Source organism: Lycium barbarum, chromosome 6, assembly GCF_019175385.1.
Source record: "Lycium barbarum isolate Lr01 chromosome 6, ASM1917538v2, whole genome shotgun sequence".
In the NCBI taxonomy this organism is placed as follows: domain Eukaryota; kingdom Viridiplantae; phylum Streptophyta; class Magnoliopsida; order Solanales; family Solanaceae; genus Lycium; species Lycium barbarum.
Window position 1 is genome coordinate 131,114,699 of NC_083342.1, and position 27,761 is coordinate 131,142,459.

The 27,761-nt window shown below is 33.9% G+C and overlaps 2 protein-coding genes across 2 annotated transcripts; both read right to left on the bottom strand.

The window, feature by feature from the left end:
- Nucleotides 1-14,981: 14,981 nt before the first annotated feature.
- Nucleotides 14,982-17,618, bottom strand: LOC132599015 (scopoletin glucosyltransferase-like). Its single transcript, XM_060312214.1, has 2 exons — nt 16,826-17,618; nt 14,982-16,729 (listed from the first exon to the last, which is right to left on the bottom strand). The coding sequence occupies exon 2, from the start codon at nt 16,558-16,560 to the stop codon at nt 15,139-15,141; it is 1,422 nt and encodes a 473-aa protein (XP_060168197.1). The 5' UTR covers nt 16,561-16,729; nt 16,826-17,618; the 3' UTR covers nt 14,982-15,138.
- Nucleotides 17,619-24,429: 6,811 nt separating this feature from the next.
- Nucleotides 24,430-26,166, bottom strand: LOC132599016 (scopoletin glucosyltransferase). Its single transcript, XM_060312215.1, has one exon. The coding sequence runs from the start codon at nt 25,986-25,988 to the stop codon at nt 24,555-24,557; it is 1,434 nt and encodes a 477-aa protein (XP_060168198.1). The 5' UTR covers nt 25,989-26,166; the 3' UTR covers nt 24,430-24,554.
- Between the last annotated feature and the right edge of the window lie 1,595 nt (nt 26,167-27,761).

Below are 27,761 nucleotides of genomic sequence, written 5' to 3' on the forward strand. Positions count from 1 at the left end.
GATTTCGTTGTTGTTTGGCGAGCCGGCAAGATAGACCAGCAATATTATGGCGCTTAAATAAGGAGGGACTGGAAGGTGGATGAATATCTGATATTCCGTGCTTTTCGGGTCAATTTATTTATTTTTTTCCTTTTGATTCTGTAATTATAAAATGGATATATATAAGCCTTGATGGTACATTAATTCTAGATCTAATTTGGAAATTCATTAGATAAATTCTTTTCCAAAAATTAACAGAGTTGGACAAGAGACTCGAGGGCGGATGAATTTGAACTTGTGAGTTGTGACATAAGCAAACGAATATAATGTTTTGATTTTTATTATTGTTTTGGACATACAATATTCAAATTTACTGATTCAATTATTTCAGCTTTGTGTCGAGTAAATTCACTGAATAAATTAAAACACTCGTTATCAAGATGTTTTATTGATTAAATTAAAGGTCATTGCATTTTCTCCGATCCAAAATAAGGAGTATCATTTTATCAAAATCTATCTGCCATCTGGTTTAGAAAACCAAGAATGCTTTAGCTACTTAATTTTTTTCATATCTACCCTTGAAAAGAGAATGGTCTAAAAAGTCCGAGGAAAATGAGAATGGGTAATGCACTCACATAAGCCTAATATTTATAATTAATGGTATTAGATGATTTTCTAAATAGGTGTAGCCGGTGGCAAAACTTCAAATGACAAGAATGTATTTGTAAGAATATTCAATTGGGTTCACTGTTTTGGGTTCGAGTTTAAGGAATTGAGAAATCCTTGACAAAAAACGTTTTCCTTTTAATAGGCTCTATGCAACGCGAATTAGTAGGATTAGTGAGTTTTAAATATCATTTAGTAATATTAAAATTTCTTTGTTTTTCTTATACTATTAAAACGAGTCCAATGGATATGATAAAACTCATAATGCAGTTTAAAATGCGTTTATGATGAGTTTTTTATTTGGAATAAAGCTTCAGGGATTTGAACAACTAGATTTGTTAAAGTGTGTTCCATAAGGATTTTGTTGTTGGGCGCCTAAATTATAATTACCGTTGGGTTTAAATAAGGTATTAAATACGTAACCTGTCTTCAGTCTTGGGTCATCCGGTGATTAAATCTTGTCATAATAGCAAAAGGACGTGGATATTGAATACGCAAAGCCTGGACTATGATTTATTTCTTTAACGGTTACAATCTCCATGAAATGCTAATCCTTTGGCTGGATGTTCTAATATATCAAAATAGGTTGGCAAAATATATCTACTACCTTTGTGTACAAATTACATCAAAAGTATGATAATTTATGTAGTAATTTTTTTTTTTTTTTTCATTTCACAATCGTACAAATGAGCATTTTGGTGGAATGTCACCTTTTCTTTTCAACTTTTCGAAAGAGAAAAAGACAGCAGTAGTGGAATAGAGGGAGCATATAATTGACAAGGGAACTATTTTAAATTAAGGTTTAGTAGAACCACTACTGTCATTAGACTAAAAAACACGTTCATGCAATGATCGATTTTGTACCAAAAAGAAAAATGATAGATTAAGTTTGTACCAAAAAGAAAGATGATAGATTAAGTGAATTTTCTCTCTCCACCATAATTTAGTTTGGTAACACATATATTGTTTTTCACATTCTTTTGATGCCCTTATAAATTCACTGTACATCTCCTCATCAACTGAGACAATAATGCACAATGATTCAGAAAAAATCACATAAACACCAACAAGTTTGATATTGACACCTAACTTAATTTTTTTCCTTCCATGATATTGATACATAGTTACTGTCCCTATTCTGTTAGTGCTTCGTTAACTCTAACATAAATAAATTCATATTATTATAGTACCTAAAATGCACAAGCACCTCAGACCCCAGTACTCAGCTGAACTATAACTTATTTCCTGTAGGTGAAGGTCAACAGTAATACTACACAAATTATTTCAATGTGGGCCTTGTATAATGTACTTGTTCTAAATTGGCCATATACTCTGTTTTTTTATTGTTACAAGTTACATCATTTTCCTTATTCTTATATATATTGAATAGTGAATTCCATAAATAAGGCCAGGGCCAAGTTTAAGAAATTCGACTACTGGTGAGGTGCAAATTTATGATTCTAGGAAGTGTGTCTCCACATATTTAGAAATATGGATGGGTGTGGTATGGCAGTAGGGATATACTACAACAACCGCTATCGCTGAATAATATTTGTGGTCGAGTAATTTATAACAACCCAGTTGTCTCCCTACCTTCCAAGGTGGGGTAAGATCTGCGTACACTTTACCCTCCCCAAACTTCACGTTGTGGGATCCAACTGGGTATGTTGTTGTTGAGTAATTTATAAAAATATTTGTTTATTTTAAGTTTGCAAAAATGCTATGTAAAATATACTCTAGTAACAAGTGTTATATTCTGCGTTTGAAATGCCTTCTTGTACCCAATAGAAGAATCAATGATTATTAGATCACAACTCGAACCGTGTTATGAATGAAAATAGTACTAGTATCTTATAGGACATAGGTGAAAATGTGCAAATTATGTGTAGTCTGCGTTTGAAATGCCTTATTGTACCCAATAGAAGAATCAATGATTGTTAGATCATAACTCGAACCGTGTTATGAATGAAAATAGTAGTATCTTATAGGACATAGGTGAAAATGTGCAAATTATGTGTACGACGCAAAATAAAAGCATGTGGGTCATGATTCGAGTGAGATGGGAAATTAAGTAATTATGTCCCAATTTATGCGAAAAACTTGTTTTTTTAGTCCGTAAAAAAAAAAACATTTTTATATTTAGCCTATCTCAATAATTTAACTTAAAACTTCTCTTTTAACTCATAATGAAATGATTTACAGACGCATAAATATCTATGACTTGTTTTAAATCATAAGTTTCAAAAGTATTCAATTCTTTCTTAAATTTTGTGTCTAGTCAAATTATATCACTTAAATTGATACGGAGAAATAAATAGTACTCCGCCGTATGATAGGTAAGATTAGGCAGTCTATTCCCTCAGGCCTCAGCTCCCTGCTCTCTTATATCTCTTATCTTTTCTTTTTTATTAAGCGCTTTAATTTTAGAACTCATATTGTAATTCATAGTTCCTCAGCTACAAATTTTGTTTCAACGTTTTTCTCCTTATTGCATTGTTGTTCGAGTGTTCGTTACAACTTACAAATTGTAGTTTCACAAGTTCAAATACTATTTTCATTACAACCACACTTCGGTGATTTTTTTTTTTCCTCACTATATGAGATAAAAGAAATTATTGAATCCCACTTTGGCTGTGAGTAAGGGAAATTGGACTCCTTGTATGGTCTTAAGTAATCCTCATTTCTTAAGTTAATTTTTTGGGTTGAGTTAGATTGAAAATTCATTTTCTTTATCATGTAATCAGAGCCAGCCAAACATTTCCTAATTTATTGTTTATCGATGTTGAGTCTCTATCTTATATTGTTCACGCTTCAGATGTCCAATCCCAATTGAGGGGTGTTGAGTCCACATAGGCTATGGGAAGGCAAATTGAACCCCTTATATGGTTTTAAACAATTTTCAATTCTTGAGCTCGTTGTTCAGATTTAATTAATCTCAATACATATTTTCTTACCAAAATTAAATTATACTTTGAGACAATATGCATACTTCCTCCATCTCAAATTATCTGTCGTTTTTTATTTTTATTTTATTTTCACGTCCCTTGAGAAATATTAATTAGGAGGAGCATTTGACCTAGTCTACCCTCATTTATGTCTAAGTTATAATCTCTATTTATTAAATGTTTAATCTATATATGTGTCATCTCTATTAATGATAAAATTATATTAAGAGTAAAATGAAAAAAATATAATTAATTATACTTTAAACTTTAAACCGATAAATAATCAGAAATAATTATTTTTAATAATCACTACAGATAATTTAAAACGGATAGAGTAGTTTTGGCGCGACGGTTGGAATGTATTGATGCACAAAAAGGGAATGAAAGGGTGAGGAAATATTAGATTATAAGACAAAGGAATGAAACTAAAGACTTGAAGCACGATAATCCATGCTAATTGTAATTTCACAGTGAAAAAGTGAAAAGGTTGATCGAGAAGTGACAACATACCGCTCCGCACTTAACGCCTATTTGCAGTTTTGGTCTTCAAATTGCAGCTTTTGGCCGAAAAGTTTTATGGTGGGTGAGGCATAAATATGACTTGGCATGTGAGGGGATTATTTTTTGAAAAAGTAGTGTATGAGCCCCATTTCTTACCCCTTTCATCCTTACTCCTTGGCACAAGTATGTTTTTTTTTTTTTTTCATGAAAGATTATTGGTGCTATTGTTTCTCCTTAGCCTCTCTTCACTCATCGTCTCTCCTCTTGTCTATTTAATTTCATGGCGGTTTATTCTTCAAACGTAATGGAAACATTAAATCGTGGTGGTTTTCTAATCAGATTTCTGGTCATGGATTTTTTGATTTCATCCATTTTTTTTTATATTCATGCTTATATTTATCTTCTCCATTTGATGTTTGGTATATTTGGAGGCGTATTTAGAATTTAAATTATATGGGTTCATTTTTTAAGATTCTTAGAATTAAACTCATTATATATTTAAAGTTATTAGTTTATATTTAGTATTTATTGTAACTTTTTAGTTGATTTTTACACATAAATTTATACTTATCATATAAAAATGTTAAATTTAGACGAACCAGATATCAAAAAACGACATCCGTCTCGGGATACAATGGTATCGGTGCACTGAGTTGGAGAAATGACACGAAGGATACTTTTGATGTTTACTCTTGCTCAGATATACCCGGCTTATAATAAGTGTCTTTTTGGCCCTTTTATTTTGGTCCAAAATAAATGTCCTTTTACACAATTAAGAAGGTCTTAATTATTTTCTTCCAAAATTTCCCCTATTTAGATAAGTGATTTTATGTAATCAAGAAACTATATCAAATAGGTACTTCAAGTGTCCACTTAGCCTTTATATTTTCGTTCAAAAAAAGTGTGCACTTACCAAATCAAGAAAGAATTAACCTTACTTTTTCAGATTTGTCCTTATTAAGTGTTAAGTGATCAAATCTCAATACCTATTTAAGTAGGGGCATTTTATTCAAATCTCCTATTTTTATCCAGGAATTAATATTTTCTTAAGCGATGTGCAAATGACTAAGTGAACACTCTTTTTTAACCAGAGGGAGTACCATTTAATTAAGTGTAAAATAGTCAAAATGCCTAATTTTTTTAGGAGTTATACTATTTTCTTAAAGAGTGTGGTAGAGGCCGAAAGGGGACTACTATAGCCTGGATGGACTACCTAGCAGTAAATTATAATTTTCACTGTTATTTTTATCATTCTTCATTTGAATGGCAAATAGAAGAAAACAAAATAAATATCTTAAATTAAAATAGCTGAACATAAATTTTCAAATCCCAAATTTTATGAAAAAAACAATTTTTTATTTTGCACCATCATTTTTTTTTTCTCTTATCTCTAAAATTTACATTCCTTTTCCAAATTTGAATAAATTTCTCTATTCCACAATATCTCATTTCTTTCAAACATAAGAGTGGATCAGGAAAAACACATTTTTAAATAACTAGAAAAAGAAATAGTTAAGAAGAAAAATAAATTATAAAGAAATAGAAGGAAGAAGAAGGAACGAAATCATGGGAGGAGAAGCAGAGTGGAAAAAACAAGAAAAAGATAAGAGGCACGGAAAAAGTCTGCCAATTTTTGGATTGCTTTGGCAGGTTGGCCCCAAGAAGTCCATTTGTCAAATGTTAAATGCCTCACACAATTAAGACGTGGCATATGAGACACAGAATAAAATTTTCCGCTTTTGGCCCATTTTCTCAATCCAATTAGCATGTGGTTTTGTGACGAGTGGATAAGCTTAACTAATTTTCAATTTTCATGCGTTGTTGGTTGCTATAATAATTATGTGCTTGACTTCAACTTTAAAAATCAAATCTTTAAGATAGCAAACAAATTTCATTCCTCTTTTTGCGGAAGGGACTATTAAATTAGTTTATGGGAATTTTCCTCAAATGACGGGAAAAAAAATGTGGGCGAATTTCGTTGGTTTTTTAGACTTTTAAAATAAAAAATAAGGTGAGAACTCAGCATATTGATAAACTCTGTTTTTTTTGTGTGTGTAAGATTAAAGATTTGTAAATTCTAAACTTTACTACACCCTCTGTCGCATCATAAGTGTCAACTTAGCTAAAATTTTTTGTCCCATAATAAGTGTTATCTTAGGATACCAATGCATATATTGACTAGTTTTTTCCATCTTTGTCATTGGACAAAAATGACAAGTTTCTTTATTCAAGGCCAAAAGTTGGATTCACAATGTTAAATCTTGAGTTTCACGTGAAAATGAAAGTTTTGACCTATGGAAGATAGGATTAGTAAGAGGCAAAAGAAGTAGTAGTGCTCTAAATGATGATGGCTGGGTTCTCAACGTCAAAAGATGAACTACTTGTGTATGCTCTAATCATCAAGAGAAAATAATGATTTTTTTTACATAAGGATAATTTGGTAAACTTCATACTTCACTATTGATTTCTAAATATGTCTATTTTTGGCTAAGACGATACTTATTATGGAACAGAGGGAGCAGTATTTAAGACAATGAAACTGAGCTACTGGATTTATCTGAATATACAACGGTATAATGCGTATACTGCCACGACCTTATCATTGGTACTACTCAGGTTCTTTTGATAAATTAGTTTTTTAGAAGCTCAACTAATTTTATAGAATGCAATGAGAAGAAAGATTCTATCAGAATGCATGCTTCCTATTAGTGCTATCTTTTTTCCAGAACTCACATTTATTTCATTTATCATTGTAAACATGGCCCCCAAACTTGGCTTTAAGTTGTGACGAGATTTGAAATATCCTACTTTTCTTTTTCCTATTCGGCATCTAATAGCTAGAGTATTCGTTTCGAGTTCAGATTAATTCAAATTTGCATCAGGTAAGGTTCAATAAAAGAGAGATTGCTTTTTATTAATATTTTTTTCATTCACGAGGCTCAAAAGTTGAAAGATCAAGAATTTGATTAAAGATGGAGAAATACAACAATAGGTGAAATCCTACTTTCCAACAAATAACGATGAAGAATCTGCTTTTGATATGGCAAAGTACCAAACGTAATCAATTAGTGGGAAGACAATAAGAAGTGTCTTCCCGTAAGCAAACAGCTTTTACAAAATTAATATTTTCCAACCATCCGCTTCATCTTTTTTTTATTAATTAAAAAATGTTTTTCCCAAACACAACGTTAATCAGACCTATCTAAAAGAACTGCTTTTTTCCCAAACTCAACGTTAATCAGACCTATCTAAAAGAACTGCTTTCTTCCTAAACACTATGTTAATCAAACCTTGTTTAAAGCTAATGCACAGCGCTCTATGTCTAATCCCGACATCATACTAGCTGTCTTAATTAGATTGTGGATGGAGTACAAAATGTTATTTTTTTGAAAAATTACTTCGAGAATTTCCTGATTCTCTTTAGGTACGTTGAGTATAGTATTTCAAAGAACATAGATGCTTTCCAAAATGATGTACAGAACATATTTTTCAAAGGAAACCATTTAATTATAATCATTTTCAAGTAAATATTTGAGACCCTTATGAAATTTGGTATACATATAAGTTATAACTGCAATTAAGCGCAAATAATATATTTGGTGGCAGGAGAGAAAATGTTCTCCATAAGAATATAATTTTATGGTGTTTGTTATTACGGAAATCATTATTTAGAAAAAATACTTTCCATCAAAAGAAGGAAAATAACTTAAATCTCACTTATAAACAAAAGTCATTTTCCGTACAACTATAAAAAAAATCATATTACTTGATTCAACTAATAATTATATATTGTTATGAATCTCTAGATTCTCTACTGGCCTAAAAAGTTTCATCAAAATACCCTCCAATTTGATGATATTATTATTAACTTTAATATATTTTTTTTTGAAAAATATTTTTCATTCACCAACCAAATATTGAAATTGCTTTTCATTCTAAACACACCCGTGGTGATTATTCAGTGTAATAATAGTCAAATAGGAAATTGTATGAAATGATAATAAAGAGTATTATACATGTTGATCTGTATGATGAACTTTTCATTATGTGTTCATAATCAAACTATTTTTTCTGGTGTTTAGACTTTATTTACTTGTGAAATTGCTTGAGAAAAACACATAGTTTGCTGTTATTAGAATGTACGGTATCTTAGTTTCCTCTTTTTTTTTTTTTTTTTTTTTTTTAGTAGCACCATTGTTTCTTCAGTCATCAAGCAGTGCCTCCCCATGGGCCATGGCGTTGTCAACCATCCGCTATCATCAAATGACTTGGACTTTTCAAACCTAAAAGATAGCTCAAGAAGTGAGCATTACTCAAGAAAATATAAGGACACAAATTACCTTTAGCACAATGATGTGAGACTCAACATCCACCACACTCTCGAAATTGGATATCTAGAGCGTGAACAATACAAGATGAGGGGGTTAAAGTGAAACAATAAATTGAGATAAACCTGATTTTGATATCGTATTAAAGTGTAAGACCAATAAATATTGTACCAATCTTATGTCAAACTAAATTATACAAAATAATTTGGGAAGTACATGCATTTGTGTTCTACTATATATATTTAATGTCTGACCTGCACATTGCCTCTCCCATATTTTTTATTGTTAAATACTTTACTTAAAACAATGGATGTTTTGCACCTTATTTCATGCCGAAAAAGGAAGGGCAAAATGTTTCCCAATGAAGAGTCTCCTCCCCCCCCCCCCCCCAACCGCCACCCCACCCCACACACAAACCCCCAACCTACGACATTTTCAGTCAATATTGAAGGTTTTGTTAGAACATCATGATTCATGAAGATCATCTATACATAAATAATAAGAATTTAATAAAAAGGAAGAAAAGTCAGAAAAGCATCATATTTATTGGATCTCTAACCAGAGAATTAAGTGTTGATACTCCACATGACGTCAAACTATTCTCACAAGTCACGAATTTAGGACACATATTTAAATTGCTAATTTGCGGAAATTTTTAATTTGAACATTTTTAATATGAAATAGATGACAATAATTTATTTTTGAGGAAGAAAACGAGAAGTTGACTTGAGTTATTTTGATCCTTCATTATTTTATTTTGTTGATACTCCTATTTTGATTATTTTAAGCAAAGTCTACTACTTTGAGTTGACGTTGCATGCGTTGAGCGTGATCTCTTACTAACACATCTCAGTCAAATCTTAGATAGTAATTTAACTATTCATCCCAGCATTTTAGTCTACTTCTTTCCAAAGGCCAAATAAATAGAAGGGCCAAATAAATAGATTTTTACTATGAGCCTCCAAATGTATTACTTACGTAATCTGAAAAATAATAAAATGACTGCTCACAATACTCTTTACCGACATTTATCTTTTTCTACTTTCAGAATGTTAATCAATCTATATCCGATGAGACAAAAATAGATCGGTCGAATTGAGCTAACAAAATTTGAGAAGAAGAAGGAGTAGAGGCCTACGAAACTTAAAGTAACTATCTAAAATTTGGTTGTAGTATTATCTTCTTGATTGTCTTTTTACTGTTATTTTGGTGAAGACTGAGACGGACTATGAGACTCAAGTTTACGAAGCCCACAGGCCACGGCTACCATTTGGCCCAAAGTTTGTGAGATAATACCATTTGGGCTCACGAGGGAGCGAGCCTTTTGGGCTTTAAAGAACGTGGAAATGGACTGCTTTGGTTAGGAATAAGATCCTTTTTTTTTTTTTTGCGCCGATTGGCCTTCTCTTGGGGCGGTCTTTAATTGTTGTCTCTCAAATTGCTGGTCTTTAAATTATTCCCTTTGCGTTTGTCGTCTCCGGCATAGGTTCTATGTAACTTCTCCTGAATAGGCATAGGTTCGCGAAAATATTATTATTTTTGACTTTACTGGGTTTCAAACCCAGAACCTCGAGATAATTTCGGCCATATTTTTAAGCGAAGGGAAAAATAATTAAAGACCAGCGAATTGAGGGGGAAAAAATTAAAGAACAGTCTGTATGAAGGGCAATCGTGCAAATTGTTCAATAAGATCAACGTTTAGGCAAGAAACTTCACTGGATATCCTCCTTAAGAATTGGTATTTAATTCAGGAAAAGGACACAAATGGCCAAGCGGGTGAAACTATTGATACCCGGTGGCCCAATAATTTTAAAAGTCATTTTTTAACTTTTTAAAAATAATTCCATTTTCTAGCCATTTTTCAACTAAATAAACTGTATCATTTTTGTATATGTATCACTATTGTATATGTATAGAAAACGTATTATATGTATAAAAACTGTATCATTGTTGTATAGAAGACTTATCACTACTGTATATATATAGAAAAAATGTATCACACGTATAGAAACTGTATCATTATCATATAGAATATGCATGCCGAAAGTATATGTATAGAAATATATCATTGTTGTATAATTTGTGTGTAATAAATGTATAATCAACATATAACTGTTATTTAATAATTGTATAATTAATGTATACTTACTAATTATAAACATATTATACATATTTGGGGATATAATCAACATATAACTGCTATTTAATAGTTGTATAATTAATGTATACTTACTAATTATAAACATATTATACATATTTGGGGATATAATCAACATATAACTGCTATTTAATAATTGTATAATTAATGTATACTTACTAATTATAAACATATTATACATATTTGGGGATATTTCTTGAAGGCTCAATTAACGTATAATTACTAATTATACATGTTTTGGGATATTTTTTGAAGGCGCAATATGATTATTTTTTTTTTTGGTTGATCTTAGTAAAGTCGCCACAAATAGTCCTATTTTTTTGTAGCAAGCCTTTTAGTGACGACCTTTCGATCTTTTGTGGCGATAAAAGTCGCCACAAATAGTCTTGTTCTTTTGTAGCGAACCGTTTGTGGCTACTAAAGTCACCACAGAAAGTCTGATTCTTTTTTTTTTTTTTTTTTGTAGTGTGGGCTGAGCGGCTAGCGCCTGCGAATATTATGAGCCGAACGGCCAGCTCAAGTGTTAAGCCCAAAATGGAGCCTTTTTGGGCTTTTCTTTTGAACAGGTGGCTTTACCATGTCTTTTATTTTGCTCCTTGTTAAAAAAATTACTGCAGATCCAAATATTCGTTAGAATATTTGCTTCATCTTCTTTAGATGTGTTGTAAAAGATTGAAGAATCATTACTTATTTGAAGTTGGTTTAGGTTTGATTTGATTGAATAAAATTGAAAATTATTATTGTTGGGTTTTGTAGAACTTGATTGTTGAAGAAGGTAAAGTGGGCCTATTGATTTTTAGAGACTTGGGTTGTATCTAACCGATGAATACTGTTCTAATTGATATTAGAACGTTGAATATCAAATTTGGAGTCATTTGAAGTTGATTTAGATCAATTTTGTAGCAAAAATATATTGTGAAATTACTCAAAAACTTGATGATCAGCAAGAATTAGTGACAAATCTGTTCAAAGTTACGACTTATGACAAGTTCATCCATCAAAAACTCCGAAATAATGTTCTCGGAGTATGAGAGAGAACAAATGTTCATTCAATTAAATAGCTAGCTGTTTCCTCTGTTTCATTTTATCAATATTTATCTTACTTTTTTTAATTAGTTCCAACAAATGTCACTTTTTATATTTAACACTCTTTAATTCAAACATCCCACATGAACCCAGCTCCTCTCTAGTACTTCATCCATCCATTTTGTCCGGTACATTGCTAGTTTTATGACACGTGTCCATTTAATGATTCATGGGTCACTATTAATTTAACTAAAATAACTCCTTAAACCATGGTAAGACCCAATTACTTACGGATGATTACCAACTACCGAAAAATATTGCAATAGGTTTATTTTAGATTGGAAAGAGATTATCTTACCATGATTAGAATTCACTCAAGAGAGAAATAATGATAAATTTACTTCACTGTCGTTCTTTGTTGGCAACCAAAAAGGAAAAACAAACTCATTTCATGGACTTTTTAAAAACTTTTGTCATGGTTTAAGCCTCCAAAAAATGGCTAAACATCCCTCTTTCCCCTCCCAAATCACAAGCCCACGGAGGCCAAATATTGTTTTCATAGATTGTTTCAGTAATATTCTTGAACTCATCTTTTCATATATTTATCATCTTAACTGGTTAAAGCAAAAAAAAAGAGTAAAAAAATCATCTTAACTGGTACAGCTCTTAAAAATTCTTGAACTTCTGTCATGGTCTATGTGGGCTGGTATAGTACCACTAATGTGGTCCAATACTGCCGAGCAGGATGCCCTAATCTTTGATATAATATTTTCAGATTGCTTGTGATTTGGGGAGGGAAAAGAGGGATGTTTAGCCATTTTTTGAGGTTTAAACCATGACAAAAGTTTCAAAAAGAGTCCATGAAAAAAGTTTATTTTTTCATTTTTGGTTCCCAACAAAGAACGAGAGAGAAGTAAATTTATCATTGTTTCTCTCTTGATTGAATTCTAATCACGATAAGACAATCTCTTTCCAATCTAAAATAAACCTCTAGCGATATTTTTTGGTGGTTGGTAATCATCCATAAGTAATTGGATCTTAACCATGGTTTAAGGGGTTATTTTAATGAAATTAATAGTGACCCTTGGATCATTAAATGGACTGGTGTCATAAAACTAGCAATGTACTGGACAAAATGGATGGATGAAGTACTGGAGAGGAGTTGAGTTCATCCAGCATCATATGATTAAGATCACAAGCTTTAAAAAAGAATTAAAATATTATACACATCTTTAATTAAATATCACAAAATTAATATATATATATATATATATATATATAGTTTAAATTTCTTGACTAATCAAATTAAAGACACGTAACAATGAAACGGGGGAAGTGAATACAGGTCATTTGTCATTTATTTGACAATTCTGTATCCACGTACGATGTCATGATTATTAAAATGAAAAGAAAAAAAGTAACTTTGTAAAACATGACAAAAAGAACATATGGACCGAGTACTCTGAATTAGGAAAAGATCAGATATATATATATATATATATGTTCGTAGGATGAGTAGGGGAAGAGCGACCGGGCCCGATGAGATTCCGGGAGAATTTTGGAAGACTGCAGGCAGGGCAGGTTTAGAATGGTTGACTCGACTCTTTAATGTCATCTTTAAGACGACTAAGATGCCCGAAGAGTGGCGATGCAGTACAATGATTCCATTGTACAAGAACAAGGGCGACATTCAAAGTTGCAACAACTACAGAGGGATCAAGCTGCTAAGCCACACTATGAAAGTGTGGGAAAGGGTGGTGGAGATGAGGGTGAGGAGAGGTGTGTCTATCTCAGAGAACCAGTTCGGATTCATGCCGGGGCGCTCTACTATAGAAGCTATTCATCTTGTACGGAGACTGGTGGAACAATATAGGGAGAGGAAGAGGGACTTGCACATGGTATTCATCGACCTAGAAAAGGCATACGACAAAGTGCCGAGAGAGGTGCTGTGGAGATGCTTGGAGGCTAAAGGTGTACCTGTGGCGTACATTAGGGCGATTAAGGACATGTATGATGGGGCCAAAACCAAGGTAAGGACTTTGGGAGGAGACTCAGAGTACTTCCCAGTGGTGATGGGCCTGCATCAGGGATCAGCTCTTAGCCCATTTTTATTCTCCTTGGTGATCGATGGATTGACGCGGCAGATTCAAGGTGAGGTGCCATGGTGTATGTTATTTGCGGATGACATAGTCCTGATTGACGAGTCTCGCAGCGGGGTTAACGCTAAGTTGGAGGTTTGGAGACAAACTATGGAGTCCAAAGGGTTCAAGTTGAGTAGGAACAAGACAGAGTACTTGGAGTGCAAGTTCAGTGATATAGTACATGAGGCTGACGTGGAAGTGAAGCTTGGCACCCAGGTCATACAGAAGAAAGATAGTTTCAAGTATCTTGGGTCTATTATACAAGGAAATGGGGAGATTGATGATGACGTCACACATCGTATTGGTGCGGGATGGATGAAATGGAGGCTTGCCTCCGGAGTGTTGTGTGACAAGAAGGTGCCACCGAAACTCAAAGGCAAGTTCTACAAAGTGGTGGTTAGACCAACTATGTTGTATGGGGCGGAGTGTTGGCCAGTCAAGAAATCTCATGTTCAGAAGATGAAAGTGGCGGAAATGAGAATGCTGCGGTGGATGTGTGGGCACACTAGGAGTGATAGGATTAGGAATGAAGTCATCCGAGACAAGGTTGGAATAGCCTCAGTGGAAGACAAGATGCGGGAAGCGAGGCTGAGATGGTTTGGGCATATGATGCGGAGAGCTGAAAATGCCCCAGTGCGGAGGTGCGAGAGGTTGGCTAGCGACGGTTTCAGAAGAGGTAGAGGTAGGCCGAAGAAGTATTGGGGGGAAGTGATTAGACAGGACATGGCGCATTTTCTACTTACGGAGGACATGACCTTAGATAGGAGGGTATGGAGGAATCATATTAAGGTAGAAGGATAGTAGGTTGTCACGTTTATCCTCCCTTAAGAGTAGTTATGTTGTTCTATAGTTTCTTGTATCTTGATTTCTGCGAGTATCTGTTGGTTTCGAATGATTTATTTACTTCCATTGTTTCATTTTCATAGTTATCTATAGCAGTTGATACTCCTTTTATCATGACTTTCCTGTTTTGTTATTTCTTGTTTTCATATTGTTTTCGATACGCTTGATCATATCTAACCTTTTGTCTTTTCCTCTCTTTTTCTCCTCTCTTGAGCCGAGGGTCTTTCGGAAACAGCCGCCCTACCTTTCAAGGTGGGGGTTAGGTCTGCGTACACTCTACCCTCCCCAGACCCCACATAGTGGGATTATACTGGGCTTGTTGTTGTTGTTGTATATTAAATTTCCTTACTAATCAAATTAAAGACGCATAAGCATAACAATGAAATGGGGGAAGTATCTTATAAGGGTCATTTGTCATTTATTTGATAATTCTGTATCCACGTACGATGTCATGATTATTAAAATGAAAAGATAAAAAGTAACTTTGTAAAACAACAATACAACATGACAAAAAGAACATATGGACCGAGTACTAGGAAAAGATGAGATAACTAATCACTTGTAAAACTATACGTACTTATATCTTTCAGCAAAGTAGTCAAACCAGTGTAAGATGATCCTCCCTCGTCAACAGCCTTCTTAGCCATTTCCTTGTACTCTTTAGCTCTGTTTCTGAATTCCTTTGCTTCATCCACCATTACTCTCCTTATTGCTTTAGCTATTTCTTCTCTTTTCACTCCTTCACAAGCTGTTGCCTGCCATTGCACTGAACCAACACCAACCCCATTTCTCAAAACTTCAGTCACCAACTTTTCATTAAAAAATTGCTCAGCAAACAAAGGCCACGTCACCATTGGCACCCCTGCTGATATTCCTTCTAGCGTTGAATTCCATCCACAATGAGTAACGAAAGCTCCTACAGCTTGGTGATCAAGAATTAGCAATTGGGGTGCCCATCCTCTTATTATTAATCCTTTTTCTTTCGTTCTTTCCTCGAATCCTTCAGGCAGCCACTCTTCGTTGTCTGTTCTAACAGCCCAAATGAAATCTTGTCCAGAAACTTCAAGTCCCATAGCAAGTTCTTGCATTTGGGATGCAGTGAAAATTGCAACACTTCCAAAGCAAATGTAAACGATGGAACTTGATTTCTTTGAATCAAGCCATTTCAAGCACTCGTGTTTATCAATAGAGGATTTCTTCCCTCTTTCAACTTTATCTTCGATGTCCCTGTTGCACAATGAAAGCGGGCCAATATCCCAAGATTTTCTACCCAGAACCTTGGTATAATGTTCAACATAATCTGGTTCAAGTTCATAGAAGCTGTTGAAGATAATTCCATAACTCTTCAAAACTGACTCTCTGACTGTTTTAAATATGTGGAATATACTTGTCTCTTCCTCCATTCGATCAAATGGAGACAATTCTGATCCACTCAGTTTGATTTGGTGAGGCAAATTTGGTACAACAAAAGCTTCAGAATCAGAGGAGACATTCTTAAAAGGCTTATGAAGCCTGATGCTTTCCGCAACACAAAGGGCAAAGTAACTTGTGCCATGAAAAAGCAATCTTGGAATGTTAAATTTGGCTGCAGAATCAGTAGTCCAAGGGAATAACATATCAGAAACAAGACAATTGGGGCGTAATTCTTCAACAAGCTGCTCGAATGGTTCTTGCATCATAGCTGTAGCTTTATAAAAATTGAAGATCAAGTCAGGCGAAGGGACAAGATCAAGGCGCTCGCACCCTTCAGGCAAACTGTTCTCCACAGCTTGGAATTTGATCAAACGGATATCGATTTCGAGACCCAGATGCTTGTTTCTTTGAATAGCTTTGTTGAAAACCGATTCATTGAGAGGGGTGGTGATTATGGTGGCCTTAATACCTTGTGAAACAACGAGCTTGGCCATGTCAAGTGTAGGAATCATGTGGCCATGAGCCATCAAGGGAAAGAAGAAAAAATGGAGTTGATGCATATCTTAAATTTTGTGGAAGAAACAAAGCTGCTAGCTGAAGGATTGCAAGAGTTTCTAGTGCATCATGAGACTTATTATAGACTTGTTGCAGCTGTATAAGACTGACTTTACCTTCGAAAAAGTATCACTTTTGTGGAAGGAGAGTGCATCAGCTTACACAATAGATTGACTGAACAGGGAAAGACAATTAATCAACAACAATAACAATAGACAGTATAATTCTATCAAGTGGGTGTGGACAGAATAGAATATATCAAGATCTTACCCCTATCTAGTGAAGATTGGAAGGGTGTTTCCCGTAAGACCCTCGCCTCAAGAAGAGACGCAAAGACAGCATTAATAATAGGCAGATGGAAAACAATTAATCGAGAAGGCAAATTATGGTGGGGCCTGGTGGAGTACTGTACTATACACACCCATAGATAGCTGCAAATGTCATTGAAATTTTAAACAACATGACAAACTCGCTGCACATTTCAAATTGTCGGCCACTCTTAGAGCTCCATTGTTGTGTCCCTACTGCAACAGTGCAAGTAACCCTATTTCACCAAAATTCTCATTGAATAATCGCGCTGAGCTAAGTCACAATTGCAACTCAGTGCAAATGTCTTCCATCGTTGAATTCCATGCACAATGCGTCTCCCACAGTTCCTTAAGATTTCAAATCTGCAGTTAAATCTTAACTGGATCAAGACCATACCATTGAAATAAAGCTCCTACGTATGCTATTGTAATGTAGAGAAAAAAGTTTACCCACACTATGTTTACACCAAATCACTACCATTGTCAAGTGATAAGTTGATGTAAAGTGTATGAAAAAAGAAAAACAAAGAAAAAAAGTATCACATATTTATTGTTAGATGAAAATGTTGTGTGGGTTAATGGTATATATATATATACGGAGAATACTGATTCATGGTGCTCACAGCTCATGCAAACTTATTTACTTAGCTTGTTCATATGAAAAACTAACCTAATCTTTTGATAATTAATACTCCCTCCATTCCAATTTATGTGATTATGTTTGATTGGACACAAAGTTTTAAAATGAAAGAAGTTTTTTTAAAACTTATGATGTAAAACAAGCTAAGATATTTGTGTCGGGCGACATATTACAACTTAATTGAACGATCGCCACTACAACATAACGCATGTATAGCTATGGAATTTTAGCTATGAATTCAAAAATTGTGGCTAATAGCTAGTAATAGCTACAAAAATTTAAATTTCATGGCTATCTACAAATTCGTAAAATTTCTTAGCCACGAAAATTAAATTGACAAAGCTAATTCCTCCTTTTTGCTATAATTGCTAACAATCGTGGCAATAATTACCTAAGTTGCTACAACTTTATTGCTACAACACAAAAAAAATCCGTAGCCACGGACCATGTAAAGTTTGTAGCTAACTTTTAGCTACGCTACATTTTGTTACGAATGCTATGGAACAAAAAATTGTGGCTAAAGTGTTTAGCCACGGAATTTTTATAATTAGCTACAATGTACTTTGTAGCTATAGATACACAAAGTTGTAGCGCGAACTAAACTGAAAGATTTGGCTTCTCTTAATTTTGCAGCCTTCACAGAAAAAGTCTCCGGTCTTTCGGAAGAGTCCAACAATTTTGGAGACATCTTCAGACTTCAATCAATCAAGTAGTGTTAATATTCAATTTTGATTTTATATATTATTCACATTCCTAGTTCCGTTTACGTGAAGTTGTTTGACGAGGACATCCATGAGCAGTACGCTGCTTCACTCTGGAGCACCTAGTCAAGGGTCTCTTGTAGTGTCGTGAGGATTCATGCAGAAATTGACAGTAAAACCACTGCTTCTTTCTTTTACTTTCCATCAACGATCGTGGCATGGCCGGCTCTTAGGTGAAGCTAATGAAGCAGCTGCTTTGCCCCCAATTTTGGAGGGCCCCATTTTTAGTAATGGTAGGTTTATAAGTTTTCTTAAAAAGATATTTAAGTACTATTAGTAGAAAATAAATCTTTTTCACGTAAAAGAAAAGATAAATTTTTAACTGTGAATAAAGTAATTATTGACAATAATTGTTTTGATTGTGAATAGCGTGTTAATTCTAACTCTTAAATCATTGTCACGTAGGAAATGTCGTATTGAAAGTATTGAAGTAATAACATTTTAAACTCCACCTATAAGAGAAGCTTTTATTGAACTTAGTAGTTGTTAGTTAGGAACAAAAAAATAAAAGTAAAGCTAATTGTTTAGCAACATACGCATTTGGAAATTTTGAATTTTTATTTGGTATGGTGTATTATTTCTTAATAATCCCGTTAGCAAAAGTTTACGACAAAAAAATTGAAGTGTATGGAAATATTTTTGATTTGCTATTTGGTGGTAAAAAATTGAGATCACTAGTGACAAGAATTTTAAAATATTGCCTTATCCTTGATGTTTTATAAAAGAGAGTAGGCACTCACTCACTCACCCCGATATTGATGATCTAGACTTATTTTCTGAATTTAAAATGTTAAGAGAAATTGTAGAAATAGAAGATAATATTCTAATTGATATACTAAATCAAATAAAAAGCAAGATATTTCAAATGCTTATATGATAATGTTAATAATTCTATAATAGTTGGCTCAGTGGAAAAATGTTTTTTCAAAATTAAAATTAATAAAACAATCCCTAAGTTCAATAATGTCTCAAGATTAAATGGATTGACTATATTATCTATTGAAAAAGAATTTTTAGAATGAGTCGAGCATAAGAAATATATTACTAATATATTTGCATCTCAAAACACTAAAAGAATAGGCTTTAAAGTTTAAATCAAAATATATATTAAAGATTTTTTTTTTAATTTAAGGCCTCCCATTAAGTTATGGCTTTAGGCCCCAAATATGCTTCAGCTGCCCCTGGAATCTGGATCGTGGCATTAGAGTTGCAATATGGAGTAAGTAGAAGTACTCATGGTACGTACATCATTTCAGTGTATATATGGAACTTCATTATAGACTTTTTGAAGGTGTGTAAGACTGGATTTTCCATCAAGAAAAAGTTTTCCAATCATTTCTGTGGAAACGAAGTACATCATCTTACACGATTGATTGACTGAAAAGTGAAAAACAGGGAACGGAAAGACAATCAATCGAGACGGCAAGTGGTGGGGGCGGAATACTATAAAACATAACAAGGCTCACTGGCCTTACACAATGGCTTCACATTTCAAATTGTCGCCCACTCTTTTGCTCCATTGCTATTCTCACCACTTAAATTCACCGAATTTCTCATTATATTGAATAATCACAACCAGAAACATAAGTTTTTACCACTGCAAATCAGTGTGAAATTTGTATTATAAAATATGATTTTCTCACCTCATTTCCGTTGAATGAGCTTACTGAAAAAATAAATGGTGGAAACAAGTTCCCATTAAAACGCTGAAAAACTTTTTAATTTTTCCGTATGAAAACACCGATTCAATCAAAATATCTGTGATAATAGCCACTGAATATTTTTTAATGGGAAAAAATAGTGATTCTCTAGTAGTGAATTAAGCATACAGAGCTAGATGTTTACTATAAAGAGTCAAAATATGAAGAGTAAACAGATGAGGAAGTTAAGGATATTCAAAATATACAGAAAAGTATATAACTACATACAAATAATCAACAAATAATCTCATTTTTATAGTTATTTAATTACACAATGTATTTTTACAGCGAAGGAACCCCTTAGACAAGGATGGCTTCATAGGGCTGAGCCAAGTCACCGTTGCAACTCCAGCCTACTGTTCTTTGTATCCAAGTATCCAAAATTGCCCTTACGTATATGCTTCACGGTTATGGCAACTGGGTTAAAAGAATGGCTTTGAAAGTGCGCGATCTTAAACTTTTGACCTCACTTGTCTATTGACAAAACTTTAAAGTTTAACAAATTTTGCCCTCTGACCTTGAAGATTTGCTCATGCGCAAGCAGAAGTCAAATGTTCAGGACGCCCATTTTCAAGGTCATGAGTGAGGGTAATTTTCTAACATGGCAGTGTAAATATATCTCCACAAGTTTTTCTTATTTCCATTTTACATAAGCCGTGCATATAGTTACAAATGTGTGGCCATTATATAATCCTTTAAATTTGTACTAATACTAGCAAACTATGCCCATGCGATGTACGGGCCCAAACATAATTAATTTGATTACTCAATTTAGTTAGTCTTTATGATTTGTATATTTTGCAAAGGATATTCCGATTCTCCTTAGTGAGTCTCCATATTTTTTTTCTTTTCCTCTTATTTTCCCCCTTAATTTCTCAATTGTTGTTAAAATTTATCTTATTTTGGTTATATCCGCCTCTTTTTATATTTAGTAAGTTGACAATTTAAATATCCTACATGTCAAGTTTATAATCACAAGATTCAAAGGATATTTTATTATATTATACACATTTTTAATTTAGAACAACAAGATTTGAAAGTCTATCTTTATTTCTTAAACTCTGTGTCTAGTCAAACGTAGACACTTAAATTGAGACAGAGGGAGTATATGCTAAATGAAGGAAATGAAAGGACAATGAAGACACTGTGGACCCGTGGGGACTTAAAAAGTAAACACACAAGAGGTAGAATTAATGTTCAACTTCTGAAATGTACACATGTTAGTCCCTGCTTAGAGTACAATTTCAGTTGTTTTTTGTAAAACTTATTGTTGCTATGTTTGTCCACCTTGCCGTTTATATATAATAAGAAAAATATAGAATAGAAAAATAGACATATATTTTTAGTAATGTGACCAAGTAATATGGGACGAAGGGAGTACTTCATTTATTAATTCTTAAAGAACGTGAAAAGTCAAGTATAGTAATGTGGCCAAATAATATGGGACGAAGGGAATACCTCATTTATTAATTCTTAAATAACGTGAAAAGTCAAGTAATGTGGTCAAGTAATATGGGATGAGGAAGTACTTCATTTATCAATTCTTAAAGAACGTGAAAAATCAAAAGTGAAAAAGTAAAAGTGCACAGAAAAAATAAGGAGAATTAAAATTGAAGTGCATACATGTATATTATGAGAAGAGAATAAATATTCAGCAAGAACGTGAAAAGTGAAAAGTGAACCATTAAAAGTGCACGGAGGAAATAAATATGTGTCGGAGAATTAAAATTGAAGTGCATACATGTATATATGAGAAGAGAATAAATATTACATATGTCCACATGAGATTTATTAATTCTTAAAGAACGTGAAAGGTGAAAAGTGAACAAGTAAAAGTGCACGGAGGAAATAAATTTGTGTAGGAGAATTAAAATTGAACTGCATACGTTTATACATGAGAAGAGAATAAATATTCAGCAAGAACGAGAAAAGTCAAAAGTGAACAAGTAAAAGTGCATGGAGGAAATAAATGTGTCGAAGAATTAAAATTGAAGTGCATACGTCTATACATAAGAAGAAAATAAATATTAAGTACTATGACATATGTCCACGTGGGATAAAAAGATAGTTGGTTAAAGTGTACAAATAATATAGCTTTTGGTACAAACATTCATTGTGTGTACAATTTATAAAGTTTTTGATATAAGTAGTCAATGATGTGTTAATCTCTCTTCCACACTTATAAGTATAACTAGTCTCACGAGGTCCGTGTTAAGCCAGAGCCCAAACTCAAGATATAAAATTTAAATTTAAATTAAATATATATAATATATAATACTCCTTATTACTATCTAATAATTAAAATTTCAGATAAATATTCATTTCACTCTTTTAACACTTTTAATGAAATTATTTACTTCAAATTAGATGTGGAGCCATAATTTGCAGTTTAGTGAACTTTTAAGACAAATAAAAAATTTAATTAACCAATGCGCTACCGAATCCGATCAAACATATAGCCGACCGCCCTTCGTCAAACTCATTTTGTGTTTATCTTGAACTCATTTAAGATTTTAATAATGTATTTTTATTTTCGCTCGTATTATACAAACTCAATTTTCATCTTCTAGAATCATCTAACACAACAAATATTTTCAATAACTCTAAATTAATACTACAACATTTATAACCTTAGTTTTGAGTATATACACATATTAACCTAATGATCAGTATATACACATATTAACCTAATGATCTTACAAAATATTAATAAACAATAATTAAAGTACATCAATAAAGTAAAAGATTTTAAAATTATGCTTAGAAATAACTTTAGGACATATCTTTATAAGCACATATGAGCTCACTAAGAAGTAAAATATCGGAGGTTGAATAAAAGATATAGTAAAACCTAATAAATGTTTCAGTTGTAAAAAGAAAATTTGACTCCAAAGTTGTGTTAATTTTACCTGAACGTATAAGGGCAAATAATATATTCCTTGCGTTCCAAAATATTTCTCGTGTTTCGTTTTTCGAAAGATAATTTAATTAATTTTCAAAGTTAAATTGGATTAGATTAATTTAAAATTAAAATTTAGATATTCAAAAAGTGTATGAAAAATACTATAAATTTTAATTCTCCTTCGATACAGTGAATTTTCTTGAGTAATATTGGTTAATATTTATGCAATTTGACCCTACGCGACATTCAAATGGAGGAGTAAAAATTAATTTAATAAAGGAGCAAAAAGTAAATTCACAAAAAAATAACTACAATATCAATATAAACCAATCCAAAAGCCGACGTGGGAAGTCTTAGGAAAGAGAAATTTAAAAGGGAAAAACAACAGTGAAGTATGCAACGTTAAGGTTTAATTAATAAAAAAAAAAATTAAAAAAAAACGTTATTCCCCTGTGGGTCCCTTTGAGTTGTGAGGACGACAAATTCTTTGAATCCTTGCTTATATATATTAGTAATAATAGAAATATACGTGTAATTCTCGACAAAAGAAGCAAAAACATTACGTAACGGAAAAGCACGCTTGTAGAGCAAATGTGGTCAGAAATGAATGACAGGAATTGGTAGACCCAGAATATGACCTAATTTTGAATACTTCTATTCATTTTCAAGGAAACACGAAACTTCTTTGAAGTTTATAGTCAATACATTGTTGGGCGACTTATGACAACTTAAATAAATGATCCAACTAAACTGAAATATCTGGCGTCTCATAATTTGGCAGCTTTCACAAATATCTTCGGTCTTTTGAATGTGTCCAAGTTCAGAGACAGATCTAGAATTTTAAGCTTGTGGATTCCTAGTAAAATGAACTTATATGCAAATTAGGACAAAAAGACTCCAAGGGGAATTGATCCTACGTCAAGAACATGAGCGCTGCCGTTGAGCCAACAACTTCTTTTAGTAATGGATTCCCAAGTAGCAATTTGTTATATAATTAACAGACTCTCAATATAAATAAAGGGTTCGGGCTATCGGGTGTGGGTTCCCGGGAACCCACATCCATTACACTGGATCCGCCCCTGAGTCCAACTACGGGAACCCACATCCATTACACTGGATCCGCCCCTGAGTCCAACTACTGCTTGGAAATATTTCAATCAATCAAATAGTGTTATTCAATTTTGATTTTATTAGTTATTCACGTTCCAAATTCAGTTTCTGTGAAGGAATTGACTACAATAGGAAAACATTGACCAGCAGTAGCTACTCGTCTTTGGAACAATTAGTGAAGACTGAAGAGTCTCTTTTTATGTCATAAAGAGATCATTTCATGCAGAAATGGACAATAAAACCACTGCTTCTTTCTTTTACTTACCAGCACGATCGTGGCATTAAAATTTGCTGGAGTAGTTTGTTTTACTAGCATGGTACATACATCATCTTCGTATAAATCAATATGCAGCGCGACGAAAGTATAATGCTGATAATCAAGATATCTGGTACGTTGAAAATATCAGTAATGTTGAATTTCGGGATAACTGATACGATGATTTCGATCTCATCTTGGGCAGAAATATTCTTTTTAATTCATTAATCATTAATATTAGAGGAAGTGACAAAAAGTAATGCTCAAATTAGTACACAGAAAACGTACAAACACACAGTATGGAAACCATACATATTTTTTTTCAATCACTACTTAATGACTCGTATGAACTTATATCTTCCAGCAAAGTAGTCAGTCCAGTGTAAGATGATCCTCCTTCTTCAATAGCTTGTCTTGCCATTTCCTTATACGCCCTAGCTCTGTTTCTAAATCCCTCTGCTTCTTCGCTCACCATTACTCTCTTTATCGCCTTCGCGATTGCTTCTTTTTCCACTCCTTCACTGGCTGATCTCTTCCATTGCACCGAACCGACGCCAGCCCCAGTTCTCATAACCTGAGTCACCAACTTTTCATTGAAAAATTGCTCAGCAAACACTGGCCACGTCACCATCGGCACCCCTGCCGATATTCCTTCAAGCGTCGAATTCCATCCACAGTGAGTCACAAAAGCTCCCACAGATTCGTGATCAAGAATCAGCACTTGTGGGGCCCATCCCCTTATAATTAATCCTTTTTCTTTCGTTCTTTCCTCGAATCCTTCAGGCAACCAATCTTCGTTATCTGCTCTAACAGCCCAAATGAAATCCAGTCCAGAAGCTTCGAGTCCCAAAGCAAGTTCTCTCATCTGAGTTACAGTAAAATTTGCGACGCTTCCAAAACAAACGTAAACAATCGAACTAGGTTTCTTCGAATCAAGCCATTCCAAACACTCGTGTTTGTCAATAGAGGATTTCTTCCCTCTTTCAGCTTTATCTTCAACGTCCCTGTTGCACAACGAAAGCGGGCCAATAGCCCAAGATTTTCTACCCATAACCTTGGTATAATGTTCAACATAATCTGGTTCAAGCTCATAGAAACTATTGAAGATAACTCCATAGCTCTTCAAATCCGATTCCCTGACTTCTTTTAGCACACGAGACATAACTGACTCTTCATCCGATTGCTCAAACGGAGACACCTGAGTTCTAGTCAGCTTGATTTCATGAGGTAAATTCGGTACAACAAAAGTTTCAGAATCAGATGAGACATTCTTGAAAGGCTTATTACGCCTCATACTGTCTCCAACACAAAGGGCAAAGTAGTTTGTACCATGGAAAACAATTCTTGGAATGTTAAATTTAGCTGCAGTATCAGTTGTCCAAGGAAGGAACATATCAGAAACAAGACAATCAGGGCGACATTCTTGAATTAGCTGCTCTAATGGTTCTTGCATCATAGCTGCAGCTTTGAAGAAGTTGGGAAGATGGGCTTCAGTAGGGATGAGATCAAGTCGCTCGCAATCTTCAGGCAAGTCATTCTCCAAAGCTGGGAATTTTATCAAACGGATTTCGATTTCGATTTCGATACCCAACTGTTTGTTTCTTTGAATTGCTTTGGAGAAAACGGATTCATTGAGAGGGGTAGTGATTATAGTGGCCTTAACACCACGAGAAGCGATGAGCTTGGCCATGTCAAGTGTAGGAATCATGTGGCCTTGAGCCATCATGGGAAAGAGGAAAAAATGGAGCTGACCCATTTTGTGAAAATGTTTGAAAGAAAGAAAAAGTGTATTAGCTGAAAAACTGAAATAGAAATAAAGTGTGGTTCTTTCAGTTCTTGTCCGATGATTAATTGCATGAGGGTCTCACTTTTTATATACGTGGAGTTCTTTGTGACTTTCGTTGAAGCTGCAAAAGAGTGGCTTGGCCTTGAAGAAAGTTTCATTTTTTCTAGTAAGTAAATTATTTTGGTTTAAGTAGAGTTCCTACGTAAGCACTCGCATGATTGATTTCACGGAAAAGAGTCAAAAATACCTCTGAACTTTGAAAAATTGTTCATCAATATCCTTCGTTATACTATTGGGTCAATTATACCCTTACCGTTATACTTTTGGTGCAAATTTGCCCCTAATATAACGGAGTGACACGTGCCAGCTTTAGAATAAAATAACCCATCCCCAATTTTAATCAAAACCCACCCCTCAATTTGACCAACTACCTGACCCAATTAACCCTAAAACTCAGTGAATTAATAACAAACAACCAAACACATCTTGGAAAATGTGGGACCCACAATAAATCATCATCTCCTCGAACTCATTCCCACCGCCGGCTCCACCACCACATTCTTCATTTCTCAACAATTTGTTCAAAAACGGAAATAAGAGCAGGACATTCAAATCAACAAGATCATCTCCTGGACCACCTCCTCCACCTCTAGCTCCACCGCAATCAGATATGTCACTGAACTCTGTTCGGCGATATTCAGTCACTGCCAGCAAACCTCCGTTACCAACAAAAACAGCCACCAGTTGAATCAGTGGCTCTCAATCGCCGTTGATACCTATGCCACCGGTTGAATTTATGTTAACTTGAATTCAGGGGAGACTACCTAGCATGAGTCAAATTGATAATTGTGAGCCATGTCTTAGTAGCAGTCAGCAAGCACTATTTATCCCCCTCCGTCTCCGGCGATTTTCTTTGGGTACGGAGCACCCACGACTCCCGTTGCAGCTCGCCCTAGCTAGAAGATGTCGATGGTGAAATTAAAATTTGTTTGGTTGCAAAGGATTGATTGTTGATATCATCAAATATTGTTCCTTGATTTTGGGCTGCATAAAGTGAACGAATTTCAGGTTGAAGATACATTCAGGATTGGCAATGGTGGGGAATTTTGAAGAGATGAAGAAGAAGATGATGTTTTTTTGTGGGTCCCACATTTCCAAGATATGTTTGGTTGTTTGTTATTAATTCATTGAGTTTTGGGGGCAATTGGGTCGGGTCGTGGACCAAATTGAGGGGTGGATTTTGATTAAAATTGGGGATGGGTTATTTTATTCTAAGGCTGACACATGTCGCTCCGTTTATATTAGGGGAAAATTTGCACCAAAAGTATAACAATAAGGGCATAATTGGCCCAATAGTATAACGAAGGGTATTGATGAACTATTTTCCAAAGTTCAGGGGTATTTTTAACCCTTTTCCGTTGATTTAAATGGCGAAGTCAACCCCTAAGAGAAAGTGGGAAATCTGTATTTTTTGTCACACAATTGATATTAATAGCATGAAATTTCTTTTTGTTTTATAAGTTGGAGAAAAAAAATTGGTTTGTGTTTCGAAAATATAAGATTTGGATTTATTAATTTGTGGGACAAAAGAAACTTAGTACCATTTAAGGGGATGTGTAATAATGTTTTCGAGAAAGTATTGGGGCCCTTGGTGTGGAGATCCCCAATTTCTTGAGATGCAACTTACAGAACAGAGCATTGTAATAAGACCAAGTGCAGATGCAGGTGACATATGCTCTTCCG